Source organism: Mastomys coucha, unplaced genomic scaffold, assembly GCF_008632895.1.
Source record: "Mastomys coucha isolate ucsf_1 unplaced genomic scaffold, UCSF_Mcou_1 pScaffold6, whole genome shotgun sequence".
Taxonomy (NCBI): Eukaryota; Metazoa; Chordata; class Mammalia; order Rodentia; family Muridae; genus Mastomys; species Mastomys coucha.
In genome coordinates this window covers 91,096,514-91,122,528 of record NW_022196912.1, presented here as the reverse complement: position 1 = coordinate 91,122,528, position 26,015 = coordinate 91,096,514, and the positions used below count along the sequence as shown (strand labels likewise).

Genomic DNA, 26,015 nt, shown 5'->3' with positions numbered 1-26,015 from the left:
GACACTCCTTTAGTATCTATGGAGCAGTTGCAGAGAAAAGTTTAATGTGACATAAATAAAGTGTTTTTCATAATTTGGGTTTTAATTTATATTTGTTGGGAGCTGAATGTAAAAACTTAAACAGTTGTTGGGCTAAGCAGTGTCTGGTTTTCTTCCATGAATCCTCTTTTGGGGTTTATATTGTTGAAAACTGTGGGCATTCTTCCTAGGAGAGGGAATATTAGTGTGGACGCTTGTCCACACTCTGAAGACTTACTACCCCCCTTCTAGGTTTTATAAACAGGAACAACTTAACTTTCAGTCACCTACTCATTTGTGACGTATGACCACAGGCACTGTGTATGGATGTAAAAGCCCGGGTATGTAGCAAACCCATTTATTTTTCAATTTATTATTCAATTTATTATTTAATTTATGTGAATAGAATTTCTGTAATTATAAAATATTCATTTATTACTCAATTTATTTGGGTAGATTTTCTGTACTTTTGTCACCTGAGTCAACTAGTAATAAACTCTTCAGAGACAGGGTGAAGTCATTCAGTCATACTGAAGTTATTTTTGTGCCTATGGTCATTTGAAGATTTCCCCTTCCAAGCAGGGAAGGAAAGATGTGAACAGTTTGTTTATGACTGACGGCGAAACATAAATTGCCACGGGCCTTGCTGGTTGAAGGTCCCTCAACCCGTGGGAGAAATAGGGGTCCCAGTAATCAGGCGGGCAAAGAGTTGATGAGAAAATGGCACACAGATGCAAACACAAGGGAGTGTTGGATCTGCGTGTATTATTTCAAAATAGGCATCAGACTTAAATGGTCACTACAAAAGAGAAAGAAAAGTCAGGTGGTGTAATGTTCAAGGTACATCGAGGTCATCTGAAGTACAGAAGATCTAAAGCAGCAGCAGCCTCCTCTGGACAGGTGCTGCACCACCGGGATCAGAGTGCTTGGGCCACGAGGGTCCTGGTGGAGTCCAGGGGGTGGGGTAGGGTAGGGTGGGTGGTAGGGATGGGGGGGTGGCTGTGGGCAGCAGGAGGGTAGAGGCTTGAGCGCCTCACAGCACATTAGGCTCACCATCCAGCCCATCCTTAGTAAATGCCCAACTATGCTAATCTTCTGGGATAGCAGAGATATGCTCCAGGGTCCTATTCTTCTAATCCCTGGGAGTGGCTCAGCTGCAATTCTAATGTGGTCTGCCCTACATGTCTGAAATGAGGATTCTAGCTGAATTTGCCCTGGAATAACCAACCCCCACTCAGCAAACTTCAATGCCCGACCTCCTTCACTATCTCCCTAACAATGCTGTAGGCGATTATATTAGTCTGAATAGGTAACATTCCAAGCCGAGGTTTGGTTCAGCATAGATTAGGGTGTTGGAATATTAGTGAAGGTCAGAAAGCAACGTCTAACTTTGCTTAGCTATTAGTAAATCATTCCTTGGGGGCACCTCTATACAGAAAGAAAGCACTTGAGACCTTCCATCGACTATACCTTCCATCGACTATCGCAAGGATAAATCTGGGTCACTTTCGAGTTAGGAAATGCCAAAAGGGGTTCCAGGAGACTATCTTCCTTGAAGCTTTTCACCTCATGGGCTGCTGTCCCATGAAGGACACTCCAGTAGAGTCTGTGTGACAATGAATCATGCCTTCCAAGTGTTTGAGGGATCCTGCAAGCTCTGCGTGAAAGAAGAGGCTTCCTGGGGCAGGAGGTGGGGAAGAGATGGATAGTGTGTGTGCGTGCATGTGTGTGCGTGTGTGTGTGTGTGTGTGTGTGTGTATGCATGTGCATATGCGTGTGTGTGTGCATGTGTGCGCATGTGCGTGTACGTATGCATGTGCATGTGCGTGTGCGTGTGTGTGCGCCCATGTGCGTATGCATGCATATGTATGTATGTGTATATGTGTGTATACGTGTGCATGTATGCATGTGTATGTGTGTGTGCACACGTGAATGCGTGTTTGTGTGTGTGTGTGTGTGTTGTGGGGTGGGAGGAATGGCAGTGGTAAGGGCCAAACTTAAACTCAGAGGTCCTTAGGTTGAGAAAATGTCTATATTAGTAGCCTTTAAAATACAAACAACCCTTGGACACACCCCAGCATGCTTTCCTGACAGCAGTCAAGTCCTGTGGAACACTTTCTTTGGAGCACAAGAAGGGAAGGAGCTAGAACTTTTGCTAAACTTCTGCTAACTTGCCTCAGAGCAGGGAACCTTGAAGCAATTCAGTGGCTCAAGAAAAAAGTTGATTTAGATTTGTTTCCTCTACCTCCCCCTTCCCCCTGCACCCCAAGACTACTGTAAAGCACACACAGTTATGGTGGCAGACAAAGCCTACCTTTTCTCCCTACCCATTTTTTTAAAGATTTATTTATTTATTATATGTAAGTACACATGGTGGGACTCATGGCTCTAGCAGCATATGTATAGCAGAAGATGGCCAAGTTGGTCATCAATGGGAGGAGAGGTCCTTGGCCCTGTGAAGGTTCTATGCCCCAGTGTAGGGGAATGCCAGGGCCAGTAAGCAGGGGAAGGTAGGGAGGGGACAGGGGTTTGGTTTGGTTTTCATTTTTTTCTTTTCTTTTCTTTTTTTTGGAGGGGAACTTGGGAAAGGAGATATTGTAAATAAAGAAAACATCTAATAAAAAAAAGAAAAAGAAAAAGCCTCTCTTATAAAGGTTGATGGATATACTAATCGATGTAACATATAGAGGTTACTGTAACTAACAGTAACTCAGCTGGGCAGTGGTGGTGCATGCCTTTAATCCCAGCACTTGGGAGGCAGAGGTGGGCTGATTTCTGAGTTCGAGGCCAGCCTGGTCTACAGAGTGAGTTCCAGGACAGCCAGGGCTACTTAGAGAAACCCTGTCTCAAAAAAAAACCATAACAAAACAAAACAAAAAACAAAACAAAACAAAAACAAAAACAAAAAAGCAACAACAACAAAAAAAACCCAAAACCAAAAAACAATAAGCCACTAGGAGTTAGTTTAATACAGTAATAGATCCTCTCCTTAGGACATAAAACCTGTCTAGACTCAGGTCCTTGATCCTGGTAAGAAAGGAAGCTAGGCGGTTAATCCCAAGACATTATTCACACCACTATTGTAGCAGTGGGGGATGTCTTGCCAGACTGGCTGTTGTTAAAGTTTTCCGGGCTCACAGCTGGGCAGGATTGGTGATTTCGGGCCAGGAGTGGTGGCCTTTAATCCTGGCACTCTGGAGACAGAGGCAAGTAGAGTTCAAGGCTTGCCTGATCTACATAGTTGAGATCTAGGACAGCCAGGGCTACAGTGAGACTCTGTCTCAGAAACAATCCTGGTAGCATGCATAGCACCTTCAGCGCTGTGAAAGCTAGCCAGTAAGGAAAAGCAGCTTCCATTTGAGCACGAGCTTGACTTCTCTATGTTTTGGGACTCGTGTGTTGTGTCTTCAGTATTAGGTTTTCCTATGAAGTTCTAGAGTGCAACCAAGAACATCAGTAATAGCCTGTAGTGTTTCAAATTATTATTTGTGTACGTGTGGGTCTCACTATAGAACCTTGGCTGGCCTGGAATTTAGAGATCCAGTTGCCTCTGTCTCCCTAGGGGAGCTGGGATTAAAGACATGTGACATGTGAGGCTCTCCCTCAATTTTAATAGATGGCTTTGCTAAGTAGAACAGTTGGGCTCTTTCAGGCCCTTTAAAGATCTGTTGACTAATCAGCTTTTATTGTGATTGACATGGCTTTGTAAGTGACTTGACCTTCCCTCCCTTGGAGCTCAAAAGCCCTTTTTTATAATATCTTGCATTTTTTAATGTTTTAACTATAATATGTCATGGAGATTGCTTTTCTGGTCTTATCTATTTAGTGTTGACCTCAGCAGTCTTGTCCTCTAGGTTTGGGAGATTTTCTTCTATGGTATCTGTGCCTAGGTTTTCTTTTTTTTTTTTTTTTTTTTTTTTTTTGTTTGTTTGTTTGTTTGTTTTTTTCGAGACAGGGTTTCTCTGTGTAGCCCTGGCTGTCCTGGAACTCACTCTGTAGACCAGGCTGGCCTCGAACTCAGAAATTCGCCTGCCTCTGCCTCCCAAGTGCTGGGATTAAAGGCGTGCGCCACCACCGCCCGGCTGTGCCTAGGTTTTCTAGGCCTTCACTGCGCTTTCCTTCTCCTTCCATGCCCCAAATTAGATTATGTCTTTTTATGGGGTTACAAAACTTTTCCATACTGTATTTGTTGTTGTTATTATTACATTTCTCTTGATCTTCACTGAATGATCCAATCTCTTTGTCTTCCATCCCTGTCTGTTTTTGACACAATCCATTCTGTTGCTCAGGCTTTCCGCTGACACTTTTAATTTTTATTGAAATTTTCATTTTTTTTTTAAAGATTTATTTATTTATTATATGTAAGTACAATGTAGCTGTCTTCAGACACACCAGAAGAGGGCGTCAGATCTCATTACAGATGGTTGTGAGCCACCATGTGGTTGCTGGGAATTGAACTCAGGACCTCTGGAATAGCAGTCAGTGCTCTTAACCACTGAGCCATCTCTCCAGCCTCCTGAAATTTTCATTTCTAATATTCCATTTGCATAGACCAGCACCCTTTATTTTGTCTGTCTTGACTTGTTTGACCATAATTACAATCATTCTTTGAATTCCTTAAGTTTTTCTATGCCATTTTCACTAGGGACCATAACCGTGGGATTTATGTCTGGAATTTGTTAGATGAGGGTTGTTTTTTAAAGGTATATTAATGTTCCATCTGACTGTACATCTGCATATCAGAAAAGGGCATCAGATCCCATAACAGGACCTGAGGACCATTGGAAGAGCAGCCAGTGCTCTAACCACTGAGCCATCTCTCCAGGCTGGTGAAGATCTTCTTTTCTCCAAGTCTCTGTCTTCCAGCAGAGGTGTTTGTGTGCAGGATGCTAACTCACAGCAGCACTGGGAATCTCCATTTCCTGTTTGTCTGGTAAATGAAGATAGAGCCTCTCTCTAGGTCTTCTGCTTCTCTGTTACAGTCTGGCAATGTCTTCAGTTCTGGAACAAGTTTCACCTGGCAGTAGGGACTGACGGGCCTTGGGTCTCAAGGCTGTCGAGGACAGCTGGCAGGATTCTGAACAGTGGGGTATAACGGTGGTGCCTTGAATGGTCCCTAGTGGCTATTGTGTTAGGGTCTGGTGAGTCCTGGAGCGAGAGGAGACAGGGGAGGAGGAGGAGGCTGCCTCTGGCAAGCAGCCAGAGGACTTGGGTGACCCAAACGGAGGCTAGGAAGGAAAGTGCAGGGGGCCCATGGGGCCACACTGACTGGTGGCTACAGCTTCACTGGGACCAGCTGAGCCTCAGGGAGACAGAGAGAAGCAGGGAGTGTGGAGGAGGGAAAGCACTGTTGTCCTACCTACCTGGGTCTGTGCCTCTGGTGGTAGCTGCAGGGACCATGGCTGCAGCTGGGTAGGATCAAGTGAGTCTAAGATAACATTTGTTGTATTTGGAAGACCATGCATGCCACTGGCCTGCTTTCTAACAGAGTCCAATACACAACATGGCTTTTTTTTTTTTTTTTTTAATGAGAAACATCTGAGTTGACATATCACAAATAGTTCCAAGTTTCTTTACCAACCCCTGGTGGCCAAACAGCTCAACCAGACCTGAAGTATCTCTTTAAACATGAAAAGTCTTAAAAAATTAAATTACAAAAACATCCCTATCAAGTCTGTAGTTTGGCATTTACTATACATTAGCCAAAAGCTCAGGCTAAAATCTGTTGGTTTTCTTTGTTTAAATCAAAGTTTACATTATACACACAGATTCAGCATTGTTAAAAAATATGCACAAATAATGACATCCATGCAATAAAATTTCCTTAGAAATTTTTAATGCAGTGTAAAAGAGCTGACCTGGGTACTGAATGGGAGATTTTGGTTTATAACCAGGGAAGTATAGACTACTAGCTGATTGGAGGAAAATTGATTCTAAATATTTAAAATGTATTTGAATCAACCAATCAGCTCAGTGCACAGGAATTCCCAAACCATTGCTAAGGTAGGGGCCTACTAGCTTCTTGAGTATAGTTCATTTATGTGCTGAACATCATTGTTCATGGGCCTTACAGGCTGTGCTACAAAAACAGTGTTTTCCGAAGCGTGTGGCTCTTCGGAAGCACCCCTCCCTTTTCTGGAGTTCTCTGAACCCATCTAGTAACTTTATTTGAATGCCAGGTCCTGTTGTACTTGATTCTCTGTCCCAGCAGAAGGACGTCTTGTCTGAGATGTCCCGGGGCTCCCAGAGTCCACTTGGACAAGAGGAGGGAGGTGTCTGCAGGAAGTCCCTGGACCGTGTCAAGGCTGAGAGTCACGAGCTGAGCCCTGTGGCCAGCAGGCTGTGGACACTGCAGGTGGCGGAACCCTCTAGGTGGGAGGCGGCCCATTGGTGTACCGCAGCATGGGGTAGAAGGAGCGGGCAAAGTTGTTGGCCTGGGTGCAGCTGTAGTCATCTTCAGAGGCAGGCAGCAGGCAGGCCAGGAGCAGCAGCAGCAGCAGGAGCAGCTGCAGTGGCAGGGCTGCCCTGATCACCCTCGAGAGGAAGGAGCGCCTTGGCTGGGAGCTGCTGGGGCTGTTGAGGGGGGGCATCCTGCCAACAGAGAGGTGGGGTCACTCATCAGGAGGGTTCATAAGGCACATGCCCCATCATCTGACTACATGCTTATAGAAAGAAATCAGGGCTCTGGGATGTGAGGCTCAAATAAGCTAACAGCTAGGGTGATGGCTGATTAACACTCAAGTTGACAAGGTAGAGATTCATACAGGAGATAAGCCTTTGGGCACGGGGGTGAGGGATTTTCTAGATTAGGCTAACCTTGAGTACAAGGTCCCCAATGGAGGAGCTAGATAAAGGACCCAAGGAGCTGAAGGAGCCTGCAGCCCCATAAGAAGAACAATAATATGAACCAACCAGTACCCCTAGAGCTCCTAGGGACTAAACCACCAACCAAACAGTATACATGGAGGGACTCAGGGCTCCAGCTGCATATGAAGTAGCCTTGTTGGACATCAACAGGAGGAGAGGCCCATGGTCCCGAGAAGGCTATATGCCCCAGTGTAGGGGAATGCCAGGACAGGGGAGCGGGAGTGGGGATGGGATAGGGGTTTTTTGGAGGGGAAACCACAAAAGGGGGTAACATTTGAAATGTAAATAAAGAAAATATCTAAGGGAAAAAAAAAAAGAGTGGGAGGCACCATTCCAAAGGCTGGGGCTCTGAAAAGAAAGGAGGAAGTGAAGCTGAGAACAACCATGCGTCTCTCTCACTGCTTCTTGGCTGTGGGAACACTGTGACCTGCTCTGCAATGATTTCCCCGCTACGATGGACAGACTGTGCCCTCGGCACTGGGAGCCACAATAAACTTCTTTACTTCCATTGCTTTGTCAGCATGTTTTTTCGCAGTGGTAGAAAAGTAACTCAGACAGCTGGGGTGCACTTCTGGAAGAGGAGCTTGGGCCTCTCCACGGGAACCGTGGGGAGTCACTGGGAACTATAATCCCATTACCTGCTGTCTGCCTCCTCTCCCTCTTCCTCTTCCTCTTCTTCTCCAAACTGCTGGGACAAAGAAGCCCATTATGCCGCGTGCCCTTCCTTATGTTAGCTACCCCTTCCCCACCCTCTTAGGTCGCTTTTCCGACACACTTTTGGGACTAGAGTCACACCACATGTGATTCAACTTGATGACCTAGGGAGGGATTAGGTCTGCTAAGCCATCAAGATTGTCATATTTCAGCTTACTGACCTGATTTACTGGAGACATGAGGAAATCCCTCAACAGAGGCCCTCACCTACAATCTACTGTGACCTCAAAGAAAAGTAACTCACCAGGTGTAAGCTTTTGAGTCAAGTCTTTTTAAAAGAAATCATATTTAATAATCATTTTAAAGGGCCAGAGAGATAGCTCAGTCAGTAAAGGTACTTTCCGCCGAGCCTGAGGACCCATGTGATAGAAGGAGGGACCGGAGTCCTATAGGTTGTTCTCTGACCTCCACATGCAGACAGTAGCATGTCTGTATAGACACACTCAAAAATAATTGTAATTAAAAACATTAGAATTCACTGGGCAGTGGTGGTGCACACCTTTAATCCCAGCACTTGGGAGCCACAGGCAAGCGGATTTCTGAGTTTGAGGCCAGCCTGGTCTACAGAGTGAGTTCCAGGACAGCCAGGGCTACACAGAAACCCTGTCTCAAAAACAAAACAAAACAAAACAAAAACCCAATAAATAAATAAATACTAAATACAAATAAATAAATTAGAATTTCTTTTGGCCAGAAGAATGGTTGAATTAGATTTGCGCTATCACAGAAGATCCAATGGGGCTTTGGACTCTCAAGGTTCTGCCATTTTAGTGGCTCTGAGAGTCATGCTGGCTATATTTTTAAGGAAGGAAGGACACTGACCTTTGCAAAGGCTGCTGGAAGCTGTGTCCCGGAGTCCACCTCATCAAAGCTGGTCAAAGAGGCGTCTGGATTCTGAAAGCCACACTCAGTTGTTCAGTTTAGGGCAAAACAAAGTTGTAGGTAGCTACCTGCACTATGCTTTATGAACCCTTAGAGGAGGAGCTGGTTCCCATCCCACCTTAAATCCTTCTAATTTACTCTCTCCTCCCACGTGAAAGACAGACTTTCTCAGACAAAAGGCCAATAGCCAAAGCACTGGAAACCCACAATCCCAATTGTCTGTGAGTCTCCGTCCATCACTGATGGACTTGTGACTACCCAGGGGGGCGAGGCCACAGTCTGGTATGAGTTTCAGCACATTTTCAGGAGAAGTGAAGCTCAACAGATTAGAGCGTAATTAGGAAGGAGACCAAGGCAGTCCTGAGAGAAAGTGAAGGCTTGTATCCAGCACGAAGGTAGAAAAGTTGACCCACCTCACAAATTCCTGCTGATAGATATGATTGTTATCTGCCTTTTCCCAAATGGCAGAACATGTGCGACTTATGCACAGCCAGGAAGGGGCTGGAACCTCCACTCGGAAGGCCTCTACCACGGGGAGGCTGCAGCCTGCCACCCCACCTGCCTCTTCTGAGGTATCTTGGCCACTTGGCAAGTGGACTGACTCACCAGGCTTCCCTGCAAGGACATCAGATCTTGAGCCACTTGCTCTCGCAGCTGTTTGAGTTTCTTCTCAATTACGTGGACCTTCTCTTCGGCCTCAATGTAGTCTTCTCCATGCCCCTTAACCAGAAGGCTGGAGGAGATCTCCTGCAAGGAGCTGACTTGAGGCTGACAGGCTATCAACTCCTTTTCCAGGCACTGAAAGCAAAATGGTGTCAGACAGTTGTTGGAGGGGGAGGATGGTGCAGCTTTCTGCGTCCTGGGACAAATGCTAGGCGCAGCTCAATTCCAGAACTTTCTTTGGCTCGTTGATACCAAATAGCTTCACTCTACTCAGAGAGCAGCTGAATAGGTTGTACCCAACCCTGTTTTTAATTCCCCTGAACTCTAAAGATACTTTGACATTGAGAAATTTGAGGGAAGAAGTGAAGGAATGTGCTATGAAAAGCCCAGGCCCTTACACACTAGGGCAGGGAAACTGAAACCAGTACACCAAGAGCTGTTAGATCAAGCACACCACTTAGCTACCTGGCAGGTGACTGGGCAGTCACTTAAGGGCTGTCTTCTTGCTATGTTGCTACTTCCATTCAAGAAAATTGTTTCAATCACATTCCGATCTCTTGGTAGCCACTTGAGTTACCAGGAAATACGCACTCATATAGAAAAGTTCTCTTAGGCACTGTTATGTAGGGAGTGGAACTCTACAGAGATTTAGTATAAAATTTTTTTAAAGCAATGCCCAGCAATTTTAAATATAAAATACTGAAAATGAAACTACACTTAAGCGTATAGGTACAACAAACAAGTCCCTTTGAGACATGTGATATGTCAGGTATACATGACAATGTATAGGTCTCACTTTGGCTTATTAGTGAAAAATAATCTATAAAGACACAGTTACCTCCAGAAAATAGGACATTTCTATTATGAATATAGATAACCCATGCAGCTCATCTTGGGTAATATGCCCTCCCCCAGCCCCAGATGGACATTACAGTCAGCCCTCTGTGCCCGAGGGTCCTGTACCCATAGTCTACCAGCCATGGATCAAAAAAACACAGCAAAGAATACCATCTGAATACATGAATGCTCTCCTTGTTATTACTCCCTAAGTGTGGCGTAGCAGAAATTTATATAGCATTTACACAACTCAGTTATTTTATACTAAGGATTGTAAGTAATCAAGAGAGGATTCAAGACATATGTCAGGATTTGTGTAGATTGTATGCCAATGTATGCAAGAATACTTAGTGCATATTTAAATATGCCTAAATGAAATAAACATTTTACCTGGTAGACTCATGTACCCCTAAATCTGGGCATATGTAGGAGTGTAAGATGACTGGATATCCAGGGGTGAATATATTAACAATGGAAAAAACATGCTTCAGTGGCCTTGACTTCCAAAAAGTACCTTTAATACACTCATGCCCCTTATTCCCAAGCATCTTAAAAGCATCTGGCTCCTCGCCTCTGTGCATGAACCCATGCAGTCACAGCCACCAACAGTGCCCAGAGCACTGGATGAAGCTGCCAAGGAGGCTGACCCATGGAGGTAGACCGAGGCTGGTGGGCCTATGGAGGAAACTTACCATTAACTCTTTCTGACACTCCAGGAGGACCTGGCAGTCAGCCTCTGGGCTGGTGACATGCGCCTTCTGCCTGCGGCTCTCTGCACTCGCTAGCCACAGAAGCAAGTCTTGACTCAGTTGGTGAAAATCCTTCAAGAAACAACACTTGTGAGAGCCCTGTTCTCGGTGCGGGCTGAGGGCGGGCGTGCCTAGGAGGAGCTTGCTCATTCACCTCCATTAGTCAGTAAGCAAAGGACCAGATTTCAGTGACAGACCAGGGACTCAACCAAGGAAAGAAAAAAGCAGGGGGGAAGAGTGTACACCCGCCTGAGCCCTGGGAGGCATCAGATATAAACTGATAGCAGCGGTGCGGTGGGGGCAGTGTAAGGGGGGGGGGAGTGTTCTAGGTACTGATTTAAATGTGAAGACCACATTATGTTATTTAATCCACTTTCCAGATGCAATGGTAGTGGGATCCCACCCCACATTGACAGGCTGGGATGGGCTCATGTCTCTAAAGACGGACTCAGAGCTAACCGGTGGTGGAGAGCGAATGCTCACTCACCGATCATGTGGGCTGGGTAGTGGGCCAGCACTATACATATCACATTGTCCAGTCCTAAAAAGGGAGCCCTAGAGTCAGGCCCAGGTCTCAGAGGGGAACACCAAGGTCCCAGAGTATCAAACCGCTCCCATATTCAGGGCCAGGTCTATGATTTTCTTTGATAAAAGGAGAGAGAGGCAGTTTCCTCAACCTGGTGGCACACTTGCTGTGACCCTTACTCCCAGGGTGGGCATGGGCAACAGACCTGGAAAGCTAGGTAGACACAGGGTCACTTTAATGGCATGGGGGCAGGGAGGGGAACTTGCTTGCTTCCTAACTTAAGCTGGCCTGCGGTGGTAAAAATATCTGCAGTTCCTGGTGTATGGGCCAGGCTGCTGCCGGGAGGGACAGGGCCTTGGGCTGAGTCAACATACCTGGCACTGCATGAGTGACTGTCGTAAGTCTCCTCGCCAGCTGTCCATTACGCCCTGGACTGAGTCCCAGGACAGGCTCAGCTGATGGAGCCTGTTTTGGAGTTCTGTGGCTTCAGGGCTCTGGCTTGGCAGATATTCTTTGTGGCTCACATTGACGGAGACCATTAAGGCCTTGTAGGTATCGAAGGCTTTTAGTATCTCCTAGGGAAGAGATCAGGTTAGGGCTCCAGACCACAGAGAAGAGGGGCTCGTTCTGAATACCTGTAAGGGACAGACCTCCTCCACACTTCTCCGAGCAGTGGGCACCAGGACGAGCAAGAGCTCGACTGTGAGTGGCTGGGAACCATCAGCTGAGGGAGCTGCCTTACAAGGTTAGTGAGCTTGGCTGGCTGGCAGGGTTGGGGAACCAGAAGCCTGCCTCTGATAGGCTTGACCGGAGGCATGGAGAGACCCTGCTGACCTCCACAGTCCCTTCTCTGTCACTGGCTTAGGGACCGTCCTATGTAAGATTAAATGTTTTCCAGATAAAGACTACGTAGCTACTTTCACTTGCCCCTACGGACTCCAGAAACATCACTCCCCTGGGAGAAATGGTAATCTCTGTATCCTCAATGGGAAAGCACAGGTGTGAAGAGAAACTGGAGGCCCTCAGGACTCCTGTCTTGGGTTTTAGGACCTCAAGACTTATCTGCTCAGGGCACCCCCAAAATGCAAAAAGCTCAAGTTGCCCCTCCCCTGCACCCTGGGCTAGTGCTCCTGAGGACAAATATTTAACTGTATCACAGCGTAGCCACAGTGGTCAGGCCGCAGGATTCCTCAGCCAGTGAGCTGATCTGAACCCTTCCCAGGAAGACTCCACTGCTAGCCTCGTGTAGAACTACCACATACAGGTCAGAAGGTTGGCTCGATGCTGCCTGACTCTGGCTACCAGCAGCTAAATCTACAATCCAGATCTTTCCAGCCCCGAGGACCCAAGTCATATCTCTGGTGGGCTCTTCTAGGTTTGGGGATTGTCTGTAGACACTCTCTCATGTAAAAAGAGAAACCCGTGTCTTGGTCTTTACTGAGGTAAAAGCCACTAACCTCCACACACTCTACCTGTATGCTACCAGCCACTCCAAGCCGAGGTCTGACCTATTTGTCCAGCAGCACAAGGCTAAACCCTGCGAGCCTGCTCTGATCGCCTCTCCCCTCCACCCACAGCTCCACTCACTTGCAGTCTCTTCACCCTGAGTGCCATTTCCTGGATATTGGAGGGAGGCTCTGCCAGCTTCAGAGCTTCCAACTCTGCTTGAGTTTTTTCAAGCCACGCCATGATGCTGCCGATATCAGAATTCAGCTGCTGCATGTTCTGTTTTAACCTGAGCTGGCTGTGAAGCTCCTGTGCTTGAATCAGCTCCCACCTGTCAAAGGCACCTGGAATCCAAAGCTGCCAATTAAAGCAAGCCAGACTACAAGCGCATCTTTTTCTCCTCAGCTGTGAGTGGTTAGCTTGATAAAGGTGAATCAGGAATGTTCCTTGGTGGGGGCCATCAGGGATCTCCAAGTTCAGATCCAAGGCCCATCCCCTCCACTCTCATAAAGGCTAGAAGGGGGTTGGGATAGAGGGTGAGGAAACCCAGCCGGAGGCCTCTAGGTGTTCTGGTATTAGGTATTGTTGCTGTTTTGATTCACAAACATCAGCATTCACGATGTGATCAGCTCCACTCTGCACCTAGCTCAGCAATGGCTTTGGTAACCACTGGCTGAGTCCTGTGAGGCACTTGAGACAATGTGCTAGTTACCACCTTCCCATCTTGTTTTTCCTTACATGGCAAGTCATTAAATCATTCGTTTCATAACTGGGCGGTGGTGGTGCACGCCTTTAATTCCAGCACTTGGGAGGCAGAGGCAGGCAGATTTCTGAGTTCGAGGCCAGCCTGGTCTACAGAGCGAGTTCCAAGACAGCCAGAGCTACACAGAGAAACCCTGTCTTGAAAAAACCAAAAACATGCATGTCATCTTATGGGGATCCTTTGTCACTCATTGTGTAAAGAACAGTTTCCAAAGGGCTAGAGATGCAGCTGTGTAGGACACTTGTCTACCGAGCCTAACCCCAGCACTACAAGGAAAAAAAAAATCCAATTTAAAATGAGATGGCTGGGGACTCGTTCGTAAACATAAATTGGCTCATTTCAGACTAATTGAGGCTGTTGTGGGAAAAGTTCAGCAGTCCTGGTAACTTACATCATTGCTTGATCCCTAGTTCTGTTAAGTGATAGTTAAAGGAAACACCTAGCCCCAGACACCAAGTTCCACAACTAAGGGCTGCCCATTTTTTTGGTACCTGGCTGCTGTCCGGTTAAAGTGGCCAGCTGCTCATCTTCCTGGTGAGCCTCCTTTAAGCCTTCTTTGCTGTCATCGGTGCCTTGATGTAATAGCAGCTTCACCTGGAACGAGCCAATCTTTAGGTTATTTCTGTAAAATCCTAAAGAAAGCTAAAGAACATCTGGGTTCTGTGGACAGTTCCCACCAATAGGTGACCGATGAGTAGCACTCATCATTGTACCTGGCAAGACTGGTAAGGAAGCAGGCTGAGGGCAGAAAGCCAGCAACAGCCGAGGAAACAGATGGCACGTCAATGATGGGAGTAAAGTGGCCTGTTTCTGTATCCTTCCTAAGGGTCTCCACACAAATGATGGGAGAAGTCAGAGGTGACCCCTGATCTTCTGAGACAGCTCCTGTGGTAGCACTTCCACACTCCTGCAGTGTTTTACAGTGTCCCCACCCCTCTGCATCACCCTGTCTAGGTGTTCAGCACTTTCCTCACTGTGAACGGGAAATTCAGGATCCACTTCTCTAGGTCATTCATTAACAAGCATTTCTTCTTCAATGTACACAGTGACTCTTCCACCCCCGCAGGGCTGACTGGCTTATTACGTAAGGCCCGTTGCAAAAAATAAAGGGATCCCTCTTAGAAAAGCTGGGCTTTCTCTGGATTGGGTCCATGTGGCTTCTTTGTGTGGAATTCGGGAAATGAGACTTTGTATCTCTGGTAATACTGGGGTTTCACAGCCAGTAGAAAAGGCTGAGCTGTTGAACTTGGGCAGGTGAGGAACATAAACTTAATGCCTGGGAGAAGCTGATGACCCACGGGGTAGGGAGACGGCTCCCCCGGCTGGCTGGGGTTTCCTCCCGCAGTCTTAGGCTGTAGCACTGATGGAGACAGTAAAAACCGTATCTGTCAGCTAAGCAAGAGGAGGAATTCCAAAGTGGGCACAGCCATGTCTGTATCAGATTTGACTAGTTGAAGGCAGAACTATCCCCAGTTACATAGTAACAGTCACCAGCAGACACAGAGGGTGCTTTACTCCACTGGTCCTCCACCTCCACTTGCATTGCCTACTTTAAAAGATGCCTGTGTCAACTAAACTACAAATGACATTTTAACCCCAACCCCCTCATTGTGAATGCTCTGAGCTAACACCCATCTCTAGCCAACCTTTAACCTTATGCCATCTCAGCTGCTACTTCACTGGAGCACACCAAGAAGTCATGCAACTAAGATGTGCAGGCGTAGTTATAACAAGCACCCCAAGACAGTATTCGTAAGGACTGCCCTGCGGGCCTCCTCCCTGTATACACATTAATCCTGATGTACGAGGGAGGTTCACTATCAGGCGAGGAATGCTGACAGAGCACAGTCTGCTTCGCAGTCATGGCTTGGGAACCGAATCCAGGTCTCATTGCCACCAATTCAGATTACAGGGAAGTCCTGTTTGGTGTTCTGACGTACTGTGTCGCCAGAAAGCAAATACAGCACAGATCTGAGAGGCAGGCGGCGGCTCAGGAAGGCTCTGCTATTTATCTGGATAACTGCCACTAACAGAACTAGTTCTCTCATTATCACTGTTCATCACCTCGTTATCAGCATACACAGATTTTGGGGCTGGATACCTTTCTTTAAGTCTAGTCTATCTCCTGTGTTCTGACAAAGCAACGATACCTCGGCAGAGGGCCTTGTTCTTTGGGTGGTGCTGAGACTTGAACTCAGGAGTAGGCAAGCTCTACCACTGAGTAACATCCCCTCCCTAAAGTCCCCTCACAAGAGACCCCATCACTATATGAGCAAAACAGATCCAGTGAGACTGGAAATGCCCGCATGCACCTGGGCTACGTCCCCAACGGATCAGGACTTACATAGGCTGGTTTGTAAGGTGTGCTGGCATCTGCGGGGACCGGTGCCACAGTCCTGTCACCTTCCATGTGTTTGTAGTGATGCTTGGAATGGGAAGGGCTGTCGGGAACATGCCACGGGTGGCCCTCAGAAATGGATTTACCTAAAACAAAGCATCCCCCCTGAGTTAGGGTCTACTCTCCAAGTAAAGGGTTTCTACTTAGTGACATAAACATGGTCACGAGTGACATGGCATCAGGTTATAATATCAAAATGAGTTCTGCAGCTTTCCTTGCAAAGCATGCAATGTTTGCAAAATGTCAGTTATGTCTTGGGTGGGAAATGAAATGAGTCATGCAACTGAGCGACATGGCACCTTCACGAGATGAGACCACAGCGGAGCACAACGAACATATGATTGGCTGCGGGATGAGAGGCATTCTGGATGGAGTTGGTGTCTAGAATTGTGGGGATGCTAGGCAGTAAGGTTAGGACTGAGGGCCAAAAAGGTGGGAAGGCCTCCGAGCGAGGAAGGCAAGAGTGACTATGAAGATGGACTTGGGGACCAAAAAAGCTGTGGGTAGCCCCCTGCTGCCACTGAAGATAGGGACGGGGTAGGGTGTAGGACTCAAGTGGCAAGTGGAAGAAAGGTTTCTTCTGCTGCGGCAAAGGCAATGGTCCTTTCTAACCCCAGCTATCCATCTTAGGAAGTCACCAGAAGCAAGGAAACAGTCTGAAACCAAGCCACCGTGAAGAAAGCTTGGCCCATGCCGAAGCAGCGAAACAACAACAAAGGCACCCCAACAACAGTTCTCTCTGCCGGCCTGGAAGTGGGGGGTGGGGTGGGAGGAGGGCGCCGAGAGCACTCTGGTATGTAGGGAGCACGCAGGTAAGGGTGAGTACAGCAGTGTAAATACACCATGACACGAGGACCGAGGCGCATGGTGTCCACGGAGGCACAGGTCAGACATGACACGGGAGCAAGGTTTAGGATGCAGTGTGTGCCTTGGGAATGCGGCCATGTTGAGACACATGCACGGGCAGGGGCCTACCAGAAGATGCTTTCAAAGATTTTGTGGTCATTTTAAGATAAGCCTCAGGATTTTCAGGGATTTCTACATCTGAAAAAGAATAATGTCATTGTCCTCCCTGGAGGCCTGCTGAGTAATGCCCAGGTAGTATAACCGACATAGCAGAGACACTGCAAAGTGGGAGGAGGGAGCTAACTGTCCCCTATCTTCTCAGTAAAAGAACTCTAAGAACCAGAAGGATTCCCCCCCTGCTGTCAATTCCTGTTCATCATAGTGATAGGTTGGGGGCACATGTGGCAAGAATGGCCACATTCAACGTACTGATAAGCTTTGATAAATGCTGCAGAAAAATCAATAGATGAGCCTCCCATTGGCTAGAATCATCAGCGATCAGCCCTAAATTTAGAATGTGTGAATGTCATCCCACCTGTAACAGGAGCAAGCTAATTCTCAGGTGAGGCAAAAGGTGGGCAGAGTAGCTAGAAAACCACAGGCCTGCACCAGCCATAAGCTGGACTCTGAGTCACTGAGAACTTGTTGTGCCGCTATGATGCTAGAAATACAGCCAAAAGGGTCATGTTCCCAGGCCCCGGGAAGCTGCCTTTACCTGACAGTGCGCTGTAGAATGGGCCCTCCTCGTCGTCTTCGTGAGAAGATGATCCCCCCACATCACCTGTGTGATCCCACTCCAGAGGGATAGAGTCCACACTGACGGGGGTCTCACAGCCAGACCGCTCGTGTCCCAGAGCCGGGGGCACAAGGTGACACAGTGACTGGGGAGATGTGGGCTCCTCGCTCTCTCTCCTCCTGCGCCAAGAGTCAGCCTGGATCTCCCTGGGGTCTTCTATGTCGGTCTCGTTCTCAGACGCCTCCTTCTCATCATCTAAGCCCTAAATGGGAAGGCCCAGGCTTTAGGGAGCTAGTTGAAAAGCTGGCCGGGCGTTGGTGGCGCACGCCTTAATCCCAGCACTTGGGAGGAAAAGGCAGGTGGATTTCTGAGTTCGAGGCCAGCCTGGTCTACAAAGTGAGTTCCAGGACAGCCAGGGCTACACAGAGAAACCCTGTCTTGAAAAACAAAAGAACAACAACAAAAAAGAAAGGTAGCTCAGCAATTAAAAGCACTGGCTGTTCATACAGAACACTAGGATTTGATTCCTAGCATCTACATGGTGGCTCACAACTGTGGCTATAACTCCAGCTCCAAGGAATCCAGTACCTTTTAAGCCGGGTGGTGGCGGCGTATGCCTTTAATCCTAGCACTTGGGAGGCAGAGGCGGGTGGATTTCTGAGTTCGAGGCCAGCCTGTTCTACAGAGTGAGTAACAGGACAGCCAGGGCTACACAGAGAAACCCCGTCTGGAAAAACAAAAACAAAAACAAACAAACAAACAAACAAACAAACAAGAAAAGCTGTAGCAAAGAGTTTTGGAAGTCTGCCTGTCTAGCAATTCTGAAACCAGCCGGCACTGACGTTTCTAAAGCATTTTTAGGAATTGGAGGGGGGTTGTGGGAAGATGGGGGGTGGCGGTGGTGGTGGTTAAGGTTAAGGGGTTGCCTTTCCTATACATTCGTGAGGACCTGAAGCCGAATCCTCAAAACCCAAGTGGAAACGGGGCATAGTATTCTGAGTGGCTCAAATCTCAGCACTCCTACTAGAGGCAGGATTCCTGTACAGTCATTGGCCAGCTAGCCTGGAGCATACAGCATATGACGTACACAGCAGTGAGCAAGTTGGAAGGTGAGGATCAGCAGCTATAGATGCCCTAGGAACTCCACACGTGCTCCATGATACACCTGCACAACCCCTCACACTCAGATGTGCACACACACACACACACACACACACACACACACACACTGTATTTTAGAAGTTCTTATGTATGGTTATTCAACTTTGAACAATCTACCACAGTGGGATCTGGAATCCATATTTAAAAAAAAACCAAAAAACCAAAAAAAAAACCCCAAAACTACAGTTTTTTTTCTTCTTAGCAGAAAAAAAAAAGAGTAAAGCTGAGCATCTGGGCTACGTTTATCTAGAAGGAAAGGAGGCTTGGCCATAGTGTCATCATGGCTGACAGAAACACATCTTCAAGAATCATAGCCTCTAGTTTTTTTTCTTTGTGTGGGTGTGTACATCTGTGTGCGGGTGCATGTATACGTGTGTATATCTATGCATATGCACATCTGTGTGCGGGTGCATGTATACATGTGCGCATCTATGCATGTGCACATCTGTGTGCGGGTGCATGTATACGTGTGTATATCTATGCATATGCACATCTGTGTGCAGGTGTGTAAGGAGTCTGTAGGTTGGCAGTAGGTATTGTGATAGTTAATTTCAATTCTCGACTTGGTGAGGTTTTAGAACCACCACAGAAGCACATCTCTGGGCATGCCAGCGAGGGAGTTTGTGGAACAGAGATGGGAAGACCTACGATAAATGTGGGTCTATACAGGTCCATGGGTCCCAGGTAAAGAGGAAAGAGTGAGCCAACTGCTCACTTCATTTATCACTTCCTGCTTCCTGACCAGATGCAAGGTGACCAGCTGCCTCAAGTTCCTGCCTCCATGCCCTCCTTCTCTGCCATGATGGGCTCTACCCTTGTGAGCTAAAATAAACCTCCCCCCCTCAAAGTTGTTTTTGTCAGGTATTTTGTGTCTGCAACAAGCCAAGTTAATTGGGTGTCTTCCTCAATTGCATTCTGTTTCTCCAACTGAACGCAGAGCTGACTGACTCAGCTGGCCTAGCTGGCCAGGAAGCCCCAGATCCCGTCTTGGTCTTTTCCAGCACAGGGTGCCTAATGCTGTGTGGAGCTTTCTATGTGGGTGCTAGGGACCCAAACCCCGGTCCTCATGCTTACTACAACAAGCAATTTATTAACGTGTTGTTTACTAACGTGTGGTCGCCTCCACAGCTCTCATTTATGCCTTTTTAAATTTTCTAATTTCATAGTGTAGTGTCTCTCTACAGCTTATAGTCTCGTGCTCTATAGAGAAAAATGACTGTAAGCAAATACCTTTAAAAATGAGGAAGGACCTCTTGGAGACTTTCTGAGGCTGCACTGGTGGAAAAACAACTACATTTGAAGTGGGCCAAGTTAGATCACACAGAAAAGAAACCATCTAGTCAATCATGGTGGCCGAGAAGTCATTGTCTTGGCCCAGGAAAATGGGGATGGTAAATGAGGACCTTGACTCTATGTAAACTCCTCCCAAACACCTTGAATTCAGGGAAACATCAAGGCCCTTTGGAAAACTGGCACATTTGACACTTTAAAAGGTGAGAGCAGCACCAGACAGGCAAAGACATTGAAAGCTTCCAGATAGGAAGGGGAGAGGACAAATTACATCTGCTAGCAGCTATCCAGTGTATATAATCCAAACCAGACAGTTTTCAGTGAGTTCTAGGGACCACTGACACTGACCAGAAAAACCCTGTCCTAAGGATTATGGGGGCAGGGAGGGGAGCACAGCTCCCAGGTACCATCCTTCCCACTGCTAAGTAACTGTAGCTCTAAGTCGTAAGAGTGAAAATAGAAGAATGCCCCACCCCCTGCCACCATTTTGGCTCCTGTTACTGTTGTTCTTTTTTGGCACAATTTTTTCAAATTAGTTTCTCCATCATTCACCATCTTGAAAGAGAACATTCCAGAGTACTAGCATACATCTGCCACGATTGGATGGGGAGAGCTCCAGGGAGGAATGGAGTTGCTTCCACACCCTGGACTACTATTGAATGGAGCCCTCCGTTTTAGCCATAAGTAAATCGTGGGTCCAGTACAAGGTAACTGTCCTGACTCTTCAAACGTTTGAGCAGCTGGGAGCCCCGGTCAGTGGGTTCCTGGGGTGTGGGCCCTTACCGGGGTGTGGGAGGTCAGGCGGCGGTGGAAGCGAGACACTCTGCCGAACACCTCCTGACAGTAGCGGTGCAGCTCCTCCAGCTCATCCTCGATCAGGACGGCGTCCAGGGGCTCACTCTTCTGGATGAGCTGCTCCCCAAACACGATGAGCTGGTCAATCTTGTTGGTGTTCAGTGTGATCTCCTGTTGGAAGCCCTGTTTGGGAGGTGATAGAGACTCTTTCCTTGGGTCTAGTGAGCTTCGTCCTCAAAATGAGCTGTTTACGAAAAGGCCCAGTGTCCCCAGAATAAGCAATATAAGTTTGTTCCATATGATGGGACCATATGGGGGGTTGGGATGGCACTAGATGTCATTGCGGTCTGCTTTTAAGGAACTGACAGTGGCAATCAATTTCAAACAATTCTTTTTTTTTTTTTTCAATTAAAAATTTGTAAATTTGGCCGAGATGGATATTCATCATTTTGGGTACCGGGGAGACAATTCATTTTCTTGACACTTGGTGGGAACAGAATATTTCCCCAAATAAGCCACTGATGGGCATCTGCCTTGGTGGGCACAGTAACCACGATACGTGCCTGTTGTACTAAGAGGCAGGGGGTTTTCATTTGTTGGTGTTTTCTAACCAAGGAGAGAACGACCAAGGGGAAGACTGTAGTGTGAGGCTGAACACATGGTGCATGTCTATAATCTCATCACCAGGGAGTCTAAGGCAGGATGACAGCCACGTGTTCGAGGCCAGCCTGGGCTACATAGCAAGATACCATCTCAAAAAACAGCAACAAAAGACAAACAGAACTTCCAAACTGACTAAAACAGACATCTAGAGCAGTGAGAGCAGAGGTGTGTCTGTTCTTGGCCCCACAGTGACACCAAGCCAGCCCTCCATGGACTCGGGTATCAGAGAAATGGCAGCTTATAAAGTTCAGTCCTGCCAGGGCGGTGGTGGCGCACGCCTTTGATCCCAGCACTTGGGAGGCAGAGGCAGGTGGATTTCTGAGTTCAAGGCCAGCCTGGTCTACAGAGTGAGTACCAGGCCAGCCAGGGCTATACAGAGAAACCCTGTCTCAGAAAAACCAAAAAAATAAAAAATAAATAAAATAAATAAATAAATAAATAAATAAATAAATAAAATTCAGTCCCGGGGCTGGAGAGATGGCTCAGCGGGTAAGAGCACTGACAGCTCTTCCAAAAGTCCTGAGTTCAAATCCCAGCAACCACATGGTGGCTCACAACCATCCATAATGAGATCTGATGTCCTCTTCTGGTGTGTCTGAAGACAGCTACAATGTAATTATTTACAATAATAAATAAATCTTTAAAAAAAAAAAAAGAGTTCAGTCTAGAACCTAAAATGAGCTTTGTCCTCAGAATGAGCTGCTCAAAGGCCCAGAGTCCCCAGAATAAGCAATATAAGTACATAGGTAAAGTGTAGCCTGTTGCCTGGAGAATTCTGGAACATTCTCTGAGAACCAGCTAAAACTGGCACTTGGCCAGCTCTCTTCTATGGAGGCACCTTTTCACAGGTGCTGTGAAAGCGGCACTCACGTTCAGTTGGCGCATCTTGTCCTCGGCATCACTCTCTGAGAAGTGTTCTACGTTGGTCAGCTGCAGGTCCATTTCCGTGAGCCAAACCAGAATGCTCTCCCTGGTGCCCTCAAACTCTTCCCTCTGATTGGTGAAGTACTGGGAAGGAAGAAAGACCACGCTGGCACTGCACGGTTACATGTGGCTCAAAGGAGCTACCAGACAGAACCCTGTCTCTGGGGTATCTCAGAAGCCTTGGCACTGTATCTGGAGCCTGGGGTCTTGTCTTGGCTGTGTGATAACCCCCCCCCCAAACACTCTGGTCCTTGGCTTCCACCTCAGAAAATTTGAGGGCTTGATAGTAATAGGCAATATGTTTGCTTAGGTCCTTTGAGGAATTTGAAAGTCTGGGTTTTCTATTCTAAATCAGTGGATCTCCTTGTCCACAGAGGATGGGGCAGGTTGCCCAGGGGCCTTTCTTATTAGTCTGCAGTGGCTTTCCCATGAAAGAAGGTTGAGCAGCTTCCAGATAGGAAGGTGCTCATCTGGGCGGGAATGGTGGCATACACTTGTAATCCTAGCAGCAAGGAGACTGAGGCAGGAGGATTATGAGTTCTAGGCTGGTCTGGATCACATGGTGAGTCTCATTCTTTTAACACAGACATGTGATCTTTTAAAGGGGACACATGGGGCATAGGTGTGACTGCCCCTTTTACTACCCAGTAACTATGAACTTGGAGAACAGATTCATTTTCTCCAATGCAAGAGGCCTCCCAGGTTACCACTTCATAAGAGACTGGCAGCATTTCCAGACAAATGTGGCATTTCATGCTAGGTAAAGGTTTAGACTAGTAACAGCCAACCAAATCAGTAGGAAATAGATTAATGCAAAGAATTAATTTAGATTACTGGACAGCCTGCCAATGTCCTGCAAGGAGGGCTAAAAAACAAAAACAAAAAGTCTAACTTCTCATCTTCCTAGACTGCTTTGAGGTTAATCAGTGTGCTCTAAACCTCAGACAGTTACTGTCCCAACACCCCACACAACAGAGTGGGTACATACTCTTGTGTTTTATCCATTTTTCTGATACAGGACTGATAAAAACAGACCAAACCAAAGACAGGCAAACCAAAGCTCTGGCAGATGTGCACATGTGTATGTACATGGCCCAGGAAAGCAGTGCCCCAGATTCTCTGGGCAGTCCCTGTGCCAGCACCTCCACCACTGTGTTACAGATGTTGTAAAGAGAGCTGTGTTTTGCTAACACAACTCACACAAGCAGGCTCTGCCTCAGAAGCCCTTCGCAAATCCCTCTTTAAAAAAGGACACTGGCAGCCACAGACTTCTTTGTGTGGGAAGAATGTTATGATAACTCAGGCTTTCAGTGAAATCTACGTGCTGCCAGGTCCCCAGCCTACCACGGCATATCACATATCACCTCTCTCCAAATATCTACCACAGCACCCCAGGGGCCACAGGCAGTGTTACCCTGAGTCTCCGTAGGATGGCTGTGACCCGCTTCTGCAGATTGTCCCAACGCTGGTTGCCCTCATGCACCATCTGCTTCAGCTTGCTGGCTGTGTCAGTGCGGTTCTCTCGAGCCAGCCGCCGGTACTGTTTGTTGATGAGCTCCAGCTGGGTCAGTCTTTCATGAATCTGCCGCTGAAAGGCCTGTGGCAAGAAGTGGAGGTCAGCACCGACTGGCAAAGGGCTGGGATACCCCTACTTTGCCAACCCCAAGTGGCTTGCTTCACATGGCTGCTGCCAGGCAGTAGGACTGGCAAAAGCACAGGTGCTGGTAGACATGGATGTTTCTGGCAAAGCTGTCCTAGCGGCTGGTGGCAGTGACTGTGTTGGGAGCATCTGGCCATGCAAAGTCACTTAGCAGCTTCTGTCTGAGCTACAGCAGGCTTGGCTTGTAGTGGGAGAACGGGATGGGAAAGGCTCACCTCGAACCGCTTCAGCTCCTCTTTGGCATTTGTATACAACACCTCAGAGGAATTAGGGCAAGCTGCTGTCCTCTCGGCAGACTTGAGCCAGTCCTCGAAGCGGGAATAGTCATCTAGAAACTTCTGCCACAGCCGCCAGGTCTCCTCGATTCTGACAGGAGCGGAGGGCAGGGAGTTAGCACAACTGGCCATGTCCACTCTTAGCATAGTTTACCCATTTTGGAGTTCAAGTGTCCCTTGAAAGGACCCATTTCCTAGTGTTCTACTTGAACTGGTTAGGGAGACACCCACCATCCCTTCCCAGGAAATAGCTAAGGATGTTGTTGCTTGCTCTTGGTCTAACCTTGATTCTTCTGAAGGACTCAGGCACCTGGGAAATACTGATTCCAGGGCTTGGGCAAGAGTTGGGGCTGCCTGCCTATGGTTTCCTTGCTCACCCTCCTAGGCCTTCTCTGCTAATTCTTGGTTTTTCTTTCCTTAAAGACTAGGACTCTTGTAGCCCAGGCTGGCCCTGAACTCTCCATCCTTCTGCCTCTACCTCCTAAGGGCTGAGATGACAGGTACACTGTGTTGGGATCTGAACGCAGAGGCTCTACCGACTGAGCTGCTTCTTGGCACATTTCTTAGTGACCTGAACAGAGCATAGCTCCTGTGGCTGTGGTGTGTGTGAGAGGCTGGCCAGGTTCGAGGCCAGCTGGCCGCTTACTTCATGCGCCGCTCCATTGACATGGCGCAAATGTTCCTCCAGCGCCTGTCCAGGCTCCTGGTGGTCTGCTGGATTGAGTCACACTCTGTCTCATTGGCACAGGCGTCAGAGTCATGCAGAAGGACGTCACAGATATTGAACACAGACTCCACCCCAGCACTGTGTTGTTCAATATCTCGCTGCAGATCCTATGGTTACAAGACAGCACAAAAGCGCTTGAGATCTGAGGAGAGGAGGAAGGATTGGCATCAAAGGATCCCTGCCCATCACTCTCCCCACTAAGCCAGGGGCACAGGTGTCTGGGGAGTCATGTACACTGAGCCTGTTATCTTCATGCATCCCTGTGCTATGGACACCTGGCCAACCTCCATCTATCGGCAACTGCAAAATTATGCTAGCTTACTGAATTAGAGTACCGGGAAGGGTGGGGGGTGCCCTCCATACGCTGACAGATGGCACTGCTGGCTGGGATGCTACTGCCCGCCAGCTTTGACTATACACAGGGCTTAATCCAAACCATCCAATTCCAGAGGTCCCCAGTAACGATTTGATTTGGGAGAGATCTTTGGAAAATAGTTGTGTTTAACAGGAACGTAAAGTGACAGACTTTTGGCCTTTGGTGGGTCACACGACTCTCATGTCTATACAGACTCTTATGCTGAGCCTACACACCCCTGGCAGCTACAGGCACAGGAGTGGATGGCCTCCTCGTGAGCCCTTCTGATGAGGGCTTCCTGAACCCCAGAGGAGAATGTTGAGGCTTCTAGCCCATCGGGTACAGCTGAGGCTGCGGCCTGGGAAGGGGGGAAGGCCACAGAGGAGTCTTGTCCCATGATAGCAATAGTCAAGGAACTCCCTTGATTAGATAGAAATAAATAAATACAAAGAAACAGATAGTTCATAGCCAAAGGAAAAAGATGGACCTTCGGGTTCTGCTCTCCCCTCCTCATTTATACAGCCTAAGATCGCCTCGAACTTCTGACCCTTCAGTCTCTCTCAGAAGGATCACCCCAGGCTCAGTGCCAACATACCCTGTCTGAAATTTTCTTTAAAAAGAAACATAGCTTTTTCATTATCAAGAGACTCCTCCCCACCCTATACACTGTAGGTGTGGGTGTGCTTGGGGGGAAGAGGAGAGAGAGAGAGAGAGAGAGAG

General features: G+C 47.6%; 1 protein-coding gene across 7 annotated transcripts in view; it reads right to left on the bottom strand.

Annotated features, from left to right (window-relative positions):
* Positions 1-5,526: 5,526 nt before the first annotated feature.
* Positions 5,527-26,015, bottom strand: part of Syne2 (spectrin repeat containing nuclear envelope protein 2) — a 396,202-nt gene continuing 375,713 nt past the window's right edge. For 3 of the 7 annotated variants that reach the window (XM_031355749.1, XM_031355755.1, XM_031355756.1), the window contains 16 exons: positions 24,860-25,047; positions 24,154-24,304; positions 23,693-23,875; positions 22,225-22,362; positions 20,680-20,874; positions 17,425-17,707; positions 16,839-16,907; positions 15,810-15,949; positions 13,957-14,059; positions 12,844-13,046; positions 11,631-11,831; positions 10,674-10,802; positions 9,088-9,279; positions 8,422-8,493; positions 7,524-7,570; positions 5,527-6,609 (listed from right to left, as the gene is read on the bottom strand). In XM_031355749.1, the coding sequence (XP_031211609.1) occupies positions 6,387-6,609; positions 7,524-7,570; positions 8,422-8,493; positions 9,088-9,279; positions 10,674-10,802; positions 11,631-11,831; positions 12,844-13,046; positions 13,957-14,059; positions 15,810-15,949; positions 16,839-16,907; positions 17,425-17,707; positions 20,680-20,874; positions 22,225-22,362; positions 23,693-23,875; positions 24,154-24,304; positions 24,860-25,047 (2,517 nt within the window). In that variant the 3' untranslated portion in view covers positions 5,527-6,386. The remainder of the gene's footprint in view (positions 6,610-7,523; positions 7,571-8,421; positions 8,494-9,087; positions 9,280-10,673; positions 10,803-11,630; positions 11,832-12,843; positions 13,047-13,956; positions 14,060-15,809; positions 15,950-16,838; positions 16,908-17,424; positions 17,708-20,679; positions 20,875-22,224; positions 22,363-23,692; positions 23,876-24,153; positions 24,305-24,859; positions 25,048-26,015) is intronic. The other 4 variants (XM_031355750.1, XM_031355751.1, XM_031355753.1 and 1 more) reach the window with 2 other exon arrangements.